A 13,939-nucleotide genomic window follows, 5' to 3' on the forward strand; every position below is an offset into this window, starting at 1 on the left:
TTTACAAAACCTTTAATAGCATTTTATAAATCTCCTTGCATATCTACAAACGCTTCGGCCACAAACAGAAGTCCAGCAGTTCGGGGCATGGAGTGACAACTGCTGAATTGGAACTCACATGAATGAAAAGAGAGAGTTTTTCAAGAATGGGTTTGAAACTTTGGACGTATAGATGAATTGTTCGATGAGAGATTTTCTTTCTTCCACAAAGTTCAAGAACAAGGATCGTACAAAGAACATGGGAACAAACCTGGAATTTCAATCAGATTCTAATCTGAAAGAATCTAAAAACCAGCGCAAGATACCACATAAACTGAGTCCTGCAAGGTTTGGATTACCAAAAGTAAACAGCATCTGCTATACTAATAGATCTCGACAACCATTCTATAAGTAACTTAACAGTGTCATTAATTAATAATTCAAGTGGCAATGGGTCCAGCGAAATCACGCGTGTGGAAAACGATGAAGATAATAAGGAATCGACAACGGCGAGAGAGACAAGGCGACAGGTTCAGATAATCCGAAATTACAGATGGTTTTCTATCCATAACGAACAAAGCCGAGAGCGTACCTCAACAATCTAACAAAGCAATCGATGCTTAGAACCCGAGTTTTGTGCGGCGCCAATGCCGGCGCTTCGCGTTGTACCTGAAATTAAATTGTGCACGCACGAATTCAACTACAGATTTAAGAACCGATAAGAGTACCAATGGACATCATCCAACAAAACAGGGAGAAAGGGTAAGAAAAAAACCTGATGGTGTTGTCAGTGCGGAGACGGATCCAGTGAGGGATCGGTCTGTTCTGCCTCATCTTCTTCGCCAGCTTCTTCTTGATCCTGAAGGTCTTGTGCGACGGCTGTTCGATTTTCCCGCCGAACCGAATGAGAAGCAAAAAATCGTCAATAGAAATCAACAAGAATCCGAAACAGAACTATTACGCACTCATTCGAGGAAGGAAGAAAGAAAGAGAGAGAGAGAGGGAGAGGTGTACCATTTTCGGGGCTCCTGAATATGCAGCCGCGCAGGAGAAGAGTAAACGAAGGAATTAAACCCTAGAAACGGAACACACGAGTGTGGCGGAAGAGAGGGACGTCTCGAATAAAGATCCATTTGGTCTCTTTATGGGCTTATCTTATTTGTATATGGGCCATTTGCAGGCCCAAAATTAGAATCTTACACATCCGTTTTCAATTTTAAAAATACTAGTAATTATTGATCAGGGGCCGGACCGGTCCGAGCCGGTCCGAGATGGGCTGGGTAGTCATTGGGCTTATAACAGAGCCCTAGAGGAAGCTCTAGAGTTTTGTCCGATGGAAACTTGTCCAATGCCACGTCACTACATGGGACCCACTTAATTCTCCATATCTACACACGTACGAATATTGATGTATTTATGGGGAAAACTGAATAAAAAAGGAAGGTGGTAAAAAAAATAATTAAATGAAAGGGAACAACTGCAGAGGACGTACTTAACACCGCTCTCATCGTCTCTGTCTTCTTCATTTTCTTCCCCGGCTTCTCTTTTTCCTCTCCTTCATCGCCACCTCTCTCTCTCTCTCTCTCTCTCTCTCTCTCTCTCTCTCTCTGTGTGTGTGTGATTGTAGAATCTTTCGTTGCGCTTTAGGTTCTTCTTGTTTTTTCATAGATTTTAGGATCGAAATCTGAGAATCAGAAACTGGAGAGGATGGTGGCAGCAGTGACGGATGACTGGATTAGCTCGGCGACGAGAGACGGCGGAGTGGTAGCGGAGATGCTGTTGAGACTTAAGGAGGCAAAGGTGACGCCGGCGGTATTCACGAATCCGGCGGTGGCGGCGCTCCGGTGGGGATTTCGGCAGCCGCGGTCTCGTTCTCAGAGATGCGACGGTGTTTCGCAGAGGAAGGAAACCGATTCGGCCAAAAACTCTAGATGTAGTCCCAGCACTCCACTATCGTGGAGCGGCGGTTCCGGCGGCGGCGGCGGCTCGTCTTCTCCCTCCACTTGCGCTGACGGTTACGAGGCCACGAGTTGCCAAACCAGCGGCTCCTTGGCCGTCGGATCTAGATCCAAGGTTCGTCTCTCTCTCTGTTATCTCTTCTTGTTTTCCAGTTTCCGATGGCTGATCTGTGCATCTTTCGTGGTCCGGTTCCTGGTTGGACGGTAATGCCCCGGGCCAATGTGAGAAACCACGGCTTTGCCACAGTGGCGAAGTCGATGACGATTGGTTCTTTATTTTCGCCCTTTTTTTCATTAAAACCTTCCCATCGCCTTGAATCTTTTCCTTTCTCTGTTTTGAATTGAGCAATTTGTCATCGTCAATTGAAACTTCCGCGTTTTTCGGAGAGGGTTAACCCATAAATCCGCGTGGATTTCATCGGCGCTTACAACGAATGATTTCACATCGATCTCTCCGATCGGAGACAAGATTTATCGGAACCTTATAAAGATTTTCTTCCTTTCTTTTGGACAGAAACTTCGACTAAGTTTTCGTGGTTTTACAATCGACACAGATTCCTTGTTTTTTTTTCATTCGCTATGGTTTTTTTCGCCACGAGATTCCACCAAATCAACTTCCCCAGCTCAGTTCGAAAGGACATTTTCGTAGAGGGAAAAGAGCATAGATATTGACCAGAAAAACCCTTGAAACAGTTCTTCGTTGTTCTGTATCCTGAGGGTATTCCGGTCATTACGCTATGGCTGGTGTTTGTGTCTCCCTAGAACGGAGCCGGTAGACGGGGAAAGGGGTGGGATACGTCGCCGTTTTCTGTTTTTAGGTATGATTTGATTTGTCACGTCGGAGCAGTGTTCTGGTGCTACGCTCCTACACTAGAACTGACTTGTTTTCCCAGAAAAAAAAAACTCCTCATTTATTCGTGCAAGTATGGATCTTCAATTGAAGTATCTATTCTACGCTGAACAATATGGTTTTGTATAATTGAGGAAAACGTTGGATACGAAGTGAGTATAAAGGAAGAAGAAAATTTACCCTATTTTGTGATTAAATAATGAAAATAATCACCGATCTGGTTAATCTACTTCGTTGATGCAAAAAAAAAAAAAAAAAAAAAAAAAAAACCAACTTCGTGTTTTGGGTCTATGGGTTTGTCTTGGTATGGGTCATGTCTCTTGTCTTGTAATGGACCCCCAAGTTCTCCGCTCCTTGATTTAAAAAAAATTATTTTCTGAGTTTAAAGTAATCGTAGTAGTAGGAAACTTTTTTTTTGTTCTGAAAACTAACTTTTCTTTTTAATTTTTTTTTGGGTGGGATGATTCTGCGCATGGAATTTTCATTTTACTTTTTTAGGGTTAAAGTCTTAGTTGCTGTGTGCTGGGAAATGTGCCTGTAGCCATTTGCCACGTCAGATAGGTCGCGTGAGGACAATCACGTGAATTGTGTGAGTTCTTGTCATGTTTTACTGAGTCGCTCCTCGCTGAAACGTGAGTGATGTCTCAGTATAAATCCTGTGTGTTCCATTTTCTGTTTTGAGGGAATGAGATTATTATATAATTATGAATCAAGATGTGATTTTGTTCCAATCAGTCCAAGAGATCTAAAAAAAAGGAGGTGCTTTTCCTTTCCAAAGTTATATATCCTGTAAATTATATTGAGAGATACTTTCCTTATTTGTTTCTTGAAGGTTCTTCTTTGTTGTTTTTTTAATGTTGGTTGGTTCTGGTGATTTTTGGGCAAGTTTTGCAATTAGGTTATCTACCACTGTCTTCCATTTGGTTCAAAGGACTGTGGTGTTGTTGTGTCATGTGGTCCCTCAACATTGAATTCTTTGGGGTTTTAATCTTTTGCGTGGTGTTTGAGTTTGACCCTTTTCTATTCATTAATCGCATTTGTTCATAATCGCAGGTTCTAATCACTGAAGCCTCAGCAGGCTCCGGCTCCAAAAGGTCGAGGAGGAAGAAGGTGCATAAAAATCGCATTTTTTGCAACCAGAATCTTGACTGCTCTCTAGTGTTCGGTTCTTATCAATTTCTGACGAGATCGAATGATTTTGTGATTTTTCCGGCTGTTTTTCTCCCCAGACGTTTGCTGAACTTAAGGAGGAAGAAGGCAACTTGTTGAAGGAAAGAATATGCTTGGAGAAGGTTTGATTTCTTCTTCTCGTTTGCTTGTTTTTCCCCTTTGTTTCTTCTTTCCCATTTCTTTTTAATCTCCACCATGGGCTAAATCAAACCTCAACCCGGCTTAGCTACTTGGAATGCTTACTGCTGGGTTGCAGAATTCTGAACGTTGCTAGTGTTTTACGTGACAAAACAGGAGATTGCGTCGCTCCGTGCAACGTTCGACGAGCATGGTGCTGAGAAGCACAGCCTGAAGAGGATGAAAGTGAGAAACCCTAGTCACTTTATATAGCTTTTGTAACATTCGCTTACACCCTGTTTGTGTTGTCTTACTGGCAGTTGGATCTGAAGAACGTCCATCAAACAGAACCCTCTTCTCGGCATCATCTGGAACACTGTTCTGGCGGAGGTGACGGTTCCACAACGATCGATCACCATTGCAAGAACGAGGAGGAAGTGAAGTGGACGACCACTGACGGCAGTTTCTTGCTTCCGGATCTGAATATGACGCCGCCGCCTGAGGAAAACGGCAACGGTTATCCTTCTTTGGGTGTATGGGACAAGTATAAGCTGAACGGGAAACTGGCCATTAATCTCTGACCGGTGACTGAACCTTGTTGAATCTCTTTACAGGGCCAGAGTTCGGATCGGGTAGAGATAAAGAACCTCCTAAAAAGAGACCATAGATCTTTCTTGTAGAGATTTGTGCAACTTCTGCAGATTCCGATTGATTGTCGGGGTGGGGATGGGGATGGGGATAAAATGAGAGAAGAGATGGTTGGATTCTTTTGTATCGGGAACAAAAGGGTTCTGAATATGAGATCAGTCCTGTCGGAGTTCTTGTACTCTCCCTTTTTAATAGCAAATGCTATAAGGCTTTTGTTTGTACCTTCATTTTCCATTTGATGAGAAAGTACAAAATGGCTTGAGACTCGTACGTGTGTATCTTGAAAAAAAATGATTATAAATAAATAATATAGTTTATTTAATTTGATTAGAAGAATGTTGAAAATCGCTAGACTTGCAGGATTTGCTTTTTTGCACCTGTTTTTTTTTTTTTTTTTCATTCTCTCTATTTTTAGCCGTAAATAATCACAATAAACAAAAACTTCACAAAAAAAAAAAGATCACGGAGTTTAGAGGAATTTGTGTTTTTTTTTTCTTTGGGAACGATAACTACAAAAATCATAAAGAAATTAAGAACCCATAATTAGTCTCTTTCGGTGAAGTTTGCTGAAGTAACGTGGGGTGTCACGTCACTATCACAGGTATCCATATTTGCACCATGCCACTCAGAATCTTAATTACTAATCATTCATATATATACATACAATCCATTTGCTGCATCTATTACATAAACTATCTCTCTGACACAACCACAAACCTAGCTCTGAACTAAGCTGGGTTGAATGCCAAGCTATGAACGTAGCAGAAAATTATACAAGCTACAATGATTTTACACGAGAAATAAAAAAAAAACCTTATATATTCCAAAGAAACATGAGATTCTTCCTACAAATTCATCAATAGTTATGTTGATTTTGACTTTTCTACTGGCTCGCTCGCTGTTAAATCTCTCAAAACTTCTTTTGTGATAGTTTTAAAGACTTGGGCTGTCTCCCATCACGCAGCGCACACTATATATATACATATCTATGCATGGGAAGGGGAATGAGTGTAAGGTGAGAGGAAGGAACGTCATGAAGTAAACGTGAACCAAGGAAGCAAGAGGGAAAGGACTTTTGATTCAACTATCAAGTTTAAGGCTCTTACCTTTCCATTCGAGGAGCAATGCAAAATCTGTAAAAGCTCCAGGCTGTACTGCAAGAACCTGCACAAGAGGATGGAAAATTTAGAGCTGATAACACGGTTTTTGAAACCATTGTGCTTTAGCGATGATCGGAAGTGATTGATTTCTGCCGGTGAACTTTCACATTGTAAGATTGAAAAGCAAAGGAAATGAGGCAGAAGAGCAGATGAAAGCAAAGTATGATTAAACTATACAGAGTTTCGATAGGAAAAAGGACCAAAAAAGCCTTGACCCATTCACGCGGAAAAAAAAAAATCTCAAAACGTTTCAGGGACCCTAAAGTCCAAACTTTCTGTGATGATCTACAAAACCCAGATAGATCTGTTTATCAGTACCTTTACCTTAATTTCTATTGTTATTCTCTCTTTCTGTGATGAAAGAGAAAATCATGCTGAGATTTTAAAATATTTATTCAGGTATGCATGGTGCAAATTTTATTAAATATATTGTAACGATTCTGTTAGCACAATTCCTTTCATTCTTTCTGTTATTTACATATATATACAAATATATATACATATACATACAAACAAATATATTTATATATACATATATATATATACATATATATGTATATATATATATGCATATACATACATACATACAAAATAAAAAAAAAAGTCATATATATATATATTCATATCCACATACAAATACAAATATAAACATAAATATTTCTATGTATATATATTTCTATATATATCAAATAAAAATATACACAAATATACATGCATTTATACAAATATATATACATATACATACATACAAGTATATTTATATATATACATATATATAAATACATATACACGTATATATATGTATTCATATCTATGTACAAATACAAATATAAACATATATACTCCTATATATATATACTTGTATATTTTTTTATTTTGTATGTATGTATGTATTTATATATATGTATGTGTATATGTATGTGTATATATATAAATATGTATTCATATAAATATACTTGTATGTATGTATATGCATATATATTTGTATAAATGCATGTATATATGTGTATATTTTTATTTTTTATATATAGAAATATATGTAAATAGAAGTATTTATGTTTATATTTGTTTGTATGTATATGTATATATATTTTGCTATTTATTTATTTTATTTTTAATTAAAAAAAATCGATTTTTTCATATTTTTTCGGAATTTTTTTAAAATATCCGACGTGGCATGCTGATATGGCAAAAAATCCATGTGGCGTGCCACGTCAGCCGCCACGTGGCGTGCCACGTCAGCAGTTAACGGACACTTAACACCGTTTTCGGATTGTGTAGGAAATTGCAGTTAAATTGGGTAGTTCGTGTATCAATTTGGCACATTTGATAATTTGATGTAGTTTTTTGTCAAATTAAAAATTCGTGTATGAAAATGTCACATTTTGCAAAATCGGTGTAGGAAAATGTCATTTTACCATATTTTTATGATATTTGTTGACAGAAATATATACGAAATGTATGTGTCGTTGACATTAGAGGCGTAATGAGTTTATCAGGAGAAGGAGCCACATACAATGTACCCACAGGCATGACAAAATACATAGGGATCTCAATTAAACCCGAAGTTCGAAGTTCGAACTCCGGTTTGAGTCCGCTCGAAAAAATTAAAGGCATAGGCATAATAATATAGATCTGATAAATAAATGGACGGGCCAACCCGACCCGAAAAAATTCAGGCACGAATCGAGTCCGGCCCGATACCCGGCCCGCCTATTTAGTCCGAAATATATGGAATGATTAGATTTTTATTCTCATATAACATAAAAAATATTTTATTTATGTTATATATATTTATATATTTGATGGGTTTGATTAATATATATATACTAAAATTATATATTATTTTATTTCTAAACTTATATATATATATATATATTACCGACTATTTTGATAAGATTTTGGTCTAATTTATATGTATAATGTTTTATGAATTTAATTTTAAATTTTATATCAATATTTTTTTTATATTTTTTTATACCGAATATATATTATATATATTAAAAAATATTAGATAAATTTGTATATCTTAAAATTTATATGGTCATTTTTTAATTTAAAAATTTATCTTTATTTTAATATATTCTTATCAATTGAATAATTTTTCAATTTTATTTTTATTTCGTTGAATGTTTATATTATTATTATTATTATTATTATTATTATTATTATTATATCACAAAAAATATTTTTTTAATAAAAAAAATCCGAAATCCGACCCGAACCCACCCGAAACCCTGTAGGGTCGGACTCCGGGCCATCGATGATAGGTCCGAAAAATAAATAGACAGCCCGATCCGAAAAAATTTAGGCCCGAATTAAACTCGGCCAGTCCGCCCATTTTACACCCAAATACATAATTATCACATGAAACATACGTTTACATATATGAAATTAGATAACATATAATTAGTTCCATACAAGGACGCCTAAAGACATCTGAGACCGAAGGTTTATACGACGTAGCGGTACGTGATCTATCGACCCGCTGTCTCGCTCGGACGTATAATCTTCGCGACTTGTCCACGCTTTAACCCGAAATATCTCGCGATTGGATCCGTGACCTGTATTCTCGGAAGCTAATACCCATCCAGGTTGAAAAGACATGCCAAGATTCGGGAGTTAGAAAACCGATAACGGAAACTAAAAGTTTCTGTATAGAGATAATGCTCTTTAAGACAACTACGAAATTAGTTCTGGTCCAAATGCGAAATGATATCAACGACGACACAACCCAGAAGAGAGTATGATGAAACATGACTTAGTACTGTGTAACTGCTGCTACTTTCTTAGCTACTTAACGTGTGAAACTTCATCTTCCACCAGTCAAGTTCTATTGTATGATCATAGGAATAAATGATGCAGGAGATGATGTTTTCTAGTTCTCTTAAGAGATTTTTGACCATTGATGGGTATGATGATGTTATGGAATGAGGAAAAACAGAAGAAAATCATGAAAAACAATGAAAGAATGACAAAAAGATTTTATTTTTCTTCCACGAATTGCCGGAACCAACTAACCTGTGTCTCCTTCACAGTGTATCTCTCCAACAAAGTTTTCTTCTCCTCAGATGTGAGCACTTGATGCACAGGAACAAGAACATGTTCTTTTATGTTCACTAGCAATTCCGATTCCTGCACCATTTACAAAAGATATAGATGGTATATGTTAAATGACTGCAAAAACATTACTGATATCCGATTCCGGGGGCAAAAAGTCGTTCACCTGGAAAACTTCCAAGTGAAATTTGGAAGAAATCTCATTAACGACCGTATGAGCAAAAGGGGTCAAGTTCTGCTGCACCACCAAAATTGCTCTAGAAACATTTTCGGATTTCATGCGATTGTTATATGTCTTCATGGTCTTAACTCCAACCTTTGCTTCCTCGGGGAAGAAAATATAGATCTACCACATGAGAGAGAACTAGATCGTAAGAAGAAAAAACACACACACAAACCACATCATTGATTAATTCAACAAAACTCCATGGTTAACCAGAAAAATATCACCCGCTTCAAAATACAGAGGGGACTAGAAAACTATGCAAGAAACATTCGTACAGGTTCTTACAGAGAAGAAAATAGAGAACACAGAAATGCAAATTAACTTCAAGTCTTCCTTAAAAAGGCAATCCAAGGTTCCCGCTCAAAACTACAAGAAGTCATAGCTAAAGCCACATCAAGTGATACAATTCAGACATACCTGATCAGAGAGCTATCGTCCCTCTTTGCCTTCTGAATAACAAGTCCTCTCTTTTCATGTTTTCACCATATTTCATAATAAACTGTCCTTTATCGTCCCAATTTCAGAATCAGTAACAAAATAAACACGATCCTTCAACATCTGCATCAACGTCTTACGGATCCTGACAAGTCTTTTGATCTCTTGCTCATATAGAGTCATATTTTCACCAATAAATCTGCAAATGCAGATATATCAATCACCAATCGAGGACCACGAGGTACAGGGCGAGTAAATTTACTTCAGAAAACAGCAAGGAAACCAATCCTCGAAAACAAGGGAGAGGGTGTCATTTAACAGAAGCAAAACATGATATACCAAAGTTCTACTCTAACAAGTTTCTGAACAGTATCAGTGGAGAAAATACTTAAAAAAACTTCCTTCTTTCAAGGTGGAATCAAAATTTAGTCTTCTAATCCAAATGCACGGAAACCCTAAAAACTCACTCTTTCGGGGAGGAATCAAAGTTCAATATCCTAGCCCAAATGCACAGAAATCCTAATGTCCCACTTCCCGTAGGGATGAACACTCGGTTGAGGACCCAGAATGTCCCAAGTCCCTACGAACCAATCCGACCTGCACAAGGATTGAAATTCACTACCCGTATCGTGTCCGACACGGAGATTCAAAAGACAGAGCTTTGGACGTAAACAGAGCTTGCCACACAGAGGTGGACAGAGATGAGTTAAAGTTATGGTTTCCAGGAATCAAAAGGAAACAAAGAACAGAGAAGTCATAGCTAAGGGCTTACCCTAAGAATCAAACCGTCGGTTAAGTTGCAAAGAAGAGAAGATTCTAAGGTGATAGGAAAAGTGATGAGAAACCAAACGAGAAAGCAAAATTAACGCGGACAATCGACAAATTCTCCTACTAACACCAAACAACGAAACAATTCAATTAACATACATACCAAAAGAGAATTCAGACTGAAGCGATTGTGAGCAATAACTGAAAAAGAAGAAGAAGAAGAAGAAGAAGATTGCTGAAGTATGAGAAAAGAGTTCATTCTTAGAAAGGCTTGTGAATAAAACCGGGGAAATAGTAGAAAAAGGTCGGTCTTAATTTCGAAATTCACCCCGAATCTTCAGGTATTTTAAAAACGTACCCTCATTTGTCTTTTATTAGCTTAAAACACCATATAATTTTTTTTGGTTAAACTAGGGATGTCAAACGAGTCGATTCGTACTAGATCGGACCAAATGATTTTAAGCCGGTTCATTTTCAGTCCAACTCTTTAAATCCGTTTTTATTCGAATTGAGAAATTCAAGACTCGGACTATATCGCTCGAGCTTGCGAGTCGGTTTGTGAATAAGAAAAAATAAAAAATTTTAAATATAATAAAAAAAATATTATAAAAATAATAATTAATATATTTTTAAACAACAAAAAATATTTCAATTTGATAAATATTTTTAAAAATTATTTAAAAATATTAAAAAATAAAAATATATTAAACACTAGCGGTCCCCGGGACTAGATTGAAGATTAAACATAATATATTTTTAATATATTATATTTAAATTTAAATTTATATATTAATTCCGTAGAAATTAATTGATTGAAATGGTTTTTATGGATTTATTTAAAATAATATATATATATATATATATATATATATATATTTAAAATTGTGAGGTCCAAGTATATTCATCTAATCCATGACAATTTAGAACAAAAACAACAACACAAACATTTTATTAAAAATAATTCTTAAACGTTTTTTTCTTTCGAAACTCTTACATCATCTAAGAATTACTTAATTAATAAATATTCTAAACTCTAATTACAATCAGTTATCAACTTTGGTAAAACTCTTCATTTATTGTATTCATCTTTTAATTTTTTTTTCAAATATACATTAGGGACAAGTGGAACCTCCAAACATCCAAATGCCAATCAAAGTAGTGAGAGAATTAAAGTCAGTAGCAGTTTCGTGCAGAAAAAGTTAGGGTTCTTCTTGGAGACAAGTTCAGTTGCTCCAGTACCCTGCATTGCATCTCAGGTGGGTAATCTCTCACACAACCGATCCTCGGTCCTGCACCTGTCGTCCATCGACATAGACAACCATTTTCCGAGCTGATACGAGCCAGTCTCCCTCCTCGAGCTCATTCTCTCGAGGATCGAATCTCAAGAAATGATTACTTCTTCCTCAAGCAACTATTCCATTGCTGTTGTGAATGGTTTTTCCCCATTGTCCTTGATGCAGTTCTCTGTTTGTTCTGTTCTATGTCTTTCACTTTCTTGATCTGCTTCATGAGTTTCTTCATCAAACCCTTCCATGTCTAAGGACCCGATTCTCCGATGACGACTGTTAATCGGATCTTCTTCATCTTCCTCCAGAGAACTTGTCTGAATTCATCAATTCAATGCAAGAGATCAGAATAAGAACACTGTCATAAAGTAAGAAAAGACCAGATTTGATCTGTTCCATTCTCTTTTTACGTTGACATCAGTGAGATCTACGTTCTTCTCTCTCAGAAACACAAGGAAATGTTGAAAATTTTATTCTGTTGGTTGGTAATGGCCACTATGATGCCAAACTTCCTGTCACATGTTATCTAGTTATCAATGTCTTGTTTTGGAGGTCTGAATGCCACCAAGAAAAACTCACAAGCGAAACCCGAAAACCCGTGAACTATTTTGATGTTATCACATGATTAGTCGTACCTTGAGAATGCCATTCTCGACGACAAGGTACGCCATTCTCGACAACAAGTCTTCCAGCAGCGATCGTTACTCCGTCGGCTAAGAAGCTTGAGTGTTGAAATCTACTTTTCTTCTTCTTCCCCTCATACAAAACCTTTGATGTGCTAAGAACAAATATCCACTTGGCTCTAGAATTTTCTCCAACTATGTCAACTACCTCTCCGGTTTGCTTATACCAGAACTTCCCATCTTGCAAAACCACTTCATAAGCCTGCCTTTCAAACTATTCAAACAAAAAAATTCAAACTTTGAGCCAAAACTTAATTCTTCTACCAAATTCTCTTGAAATTTCGATTGAATTTGATCAGGAAAAGGAAAAGAAGCTTACTGGATCGAGGTACTGGACACACTGTTGCTGAAGTTTCGACAGAGGACATTTTTCCAAATTTACTCTCTTCCCCCCTCCAACATTGAGCCTGGACATTTACAGGATACGTTATTTAAGAATACATATTCAGATTCTTGTAGCTAAACTACGGGCACGAGGAATGCATCTAGCAGAAGAATATAGCTTCTTACGTGTAAAAGAAATGCTGTTTACTTTGAGTCTCGAGCAACTTGATGTAATAAAAGTGCAGATTATGTCCATAACGATGCCGATGATCAATCTGTTTTTGTGTGATTACAGACTATCAAGATTAGGGAAGACCGATGATATTTTTTCAATCAAATAACCATTCGGTTATGATTTTTTCTTAAAAAATTCAAATAAAACCGGACCCGTTATCGCCGAACCGCGGCTCGATTTGTCGAGCACTATGTGCCTGCGCTGAGCCATAACGTGTTCCACCAATTTTTTATAACAAGATTCATACATTAATTCTCACGTACGTACGTACATATGTATACAAAAGCATGGTTTGAACTCATTCATCGCCCTTGAGAAACAACCGAGAACTGAATCACTTAATTTCAATCACAAACTTATTCAAATGGCATGAAAGCTCTTATTGTTCTCCCCATTAGTCCAAAACCTTGCTCGGGAAGTAATCGGTCTTAGTAAATTCCAAGAACTCGACCTCGACCTTCAACGTGTTGTCCACGACGAAACCCTTGGAGGAGTTTCTCAGATCCGAGAAAGATATAAACTGCGGAAATCCCCAGCCTTTTCCCGGTGTGTCCGACCAGCTATCAACTGTCGAAATACAGATTAAGACCAACAATGATATATAATTCCTTTCGATCGAGAGTGAATTCTATCTCTTCGTTGCTCTCAATATCCGTGTTTTTGCATGTATAGGCTCTAGTTGTAGCAGAAATCAATAGATTAGTCTGCACTTTGGTCCACGATATTCTATTGTAAGAAAAAATATTATGGTTTTACCTAGCTTTTCCGCATGCGTGGAATTAGAATTGCGTTGGTCGAGAACTCGCAGCTTGGCTCGAAGGTACATCTTTTCATAGGGCATAGTGTTACAAGCAACAATGTACATAGATAATGAATTGCCCCTCCCGATTCCGTCACCATTGGGATATATTTTCAAGTACCTGAAATATGTATGCACTCTGTTATATGGTAAGATCTATATTTTACACACATATATGTGTATATGTACCTTAATGAATGTGAATACACTAAGTTAAAAAAAAAAAAAAAAAAAAAAAAAA

General features: G+C 37.0%; 4 protein-coding genes and 1 pseudogene across 5 annotated transcripts in view; 1 reads left to right on the plus strand and 4 right to left on the minus strand.

The window, feature by feature from the left end:
* Positions 1-385: 385 nt before the first annotated feature.
* LOC104799042 (60S ribosomal protein L39) lies at positions 386-1,084 on the minus strand. The gene is made up of 3 exons (XM_010521346.1): positions 994-1,084; positions 755-858; positions 386-648 (listed from the first exon to the last, which is right to left on the minus strand). Exons 1-3 carry the CDS (start codon positions 994-996, stop codon positions 600-602), a joined length of 156 nt encoding a protein of 51 aa, XP_010519648.1. The 5' UTR covers positions 997-1,084; the 3' UTR covers positions 386-599.
* Positions 1,085-1,577: 493 nt separating this feature from the next.
* On the plus strand, positions 1,578-4,988 carry LOC104799044. Of its 2 annotated transcripts, XM_010521348.2 has the most exons (5): positions 1,582-2,052; positions 3,841-3,897; positions 4,017-4,079; positions 4,252-4,320; positions 4,395-4,988. In XM_010521348.2, the coding sequence occupies exons 1-5, from the start codon at positions 1,687-1,689 to the stop codon at positions 4,653-4,655; spliced, it is 816 nt and encodes a 271-aa protein (XP_010519650.1). In that variant the 5' UTR covers positions 1,582-1,686; the 3' UTR covers positions 4,656-4,988. The 2 variants fall into 2 exon arrangements, with proteins under 2 accessions (XP_010519651.1, XP_010519650.1); XM_010521349.1 differs by lacking the exon at positions 4,252-4,320 and having other exon boundaries at positions 1,578-2,052.
* A 3,110-nt stretch (positions 4,989-8,098) lies between these two features.
* Positions 8,099-10,522, minus strand: LOC104799045 (annotated as a pseudogene).
* Positions 10,523-11,782: 1,260 nt separating this feature from the next.
* Positions 11,783-13,109, minus strand: LOC104799685 (IQ domain-containing protein IQM2-like). Its single transcript, XM_010522327.1, has 5 exons — positions 13,047-13,109; positions 12,851-12,939; positions 12,660-12,747; positions 12,324-12,554; positions 11,783-11,974 (listed from the first exon to the last, which is right to left on the minus strand). Exons 1-5 carry the CDS (start codon positions 13,107-13,109, stop codon positions 11,783-11,785), a joined length of 663 nt encoding a protein of 220 aa, XP_010520629.1.
* A 66-nt stretch (positions 13,110-13,175) lies between these two features.
* LOC104799046 (probable inactive serine/threonine-protein kinase fnkC) overlaps positions 13,176-13,939 on the minus strand; it is a 2,533-nt gene continuing 1,769 nt past the window's right edge. The window contains exons 4-5 of the mRNA XM_010521351.2: positions 13,656-13,819; positions 13,176-13,466 (exon numbers count right to left, since the gene is read on the minus strand). Of these exons, the coding sequence (XP_010519653.1) occupies positions 13,294-13,466; positions 13,656-13,819 (337 nt within the window). The 3' untranslated portion in view covers positions 13,176-13,293. The remainder of the gene's footprint in view (positions 13,467-13,655; positions 13,820-13,939) is intronic.

This window comes from Tarenaya hassleriana, unplaced genomic scaffold (assembly GCF_000463585.1).
Source record: "Tarenaya hassleriana unplaced genomic scaffold, ASM46358v1 Cleome6, whole genome shotgun sequence".
NCBI lineage: Eukaryota > Viridiplantae > Streptophyta > Magnoliopsida > Brassicales > Cleomaceae > Tarenaya > Tarenaya hassleriana.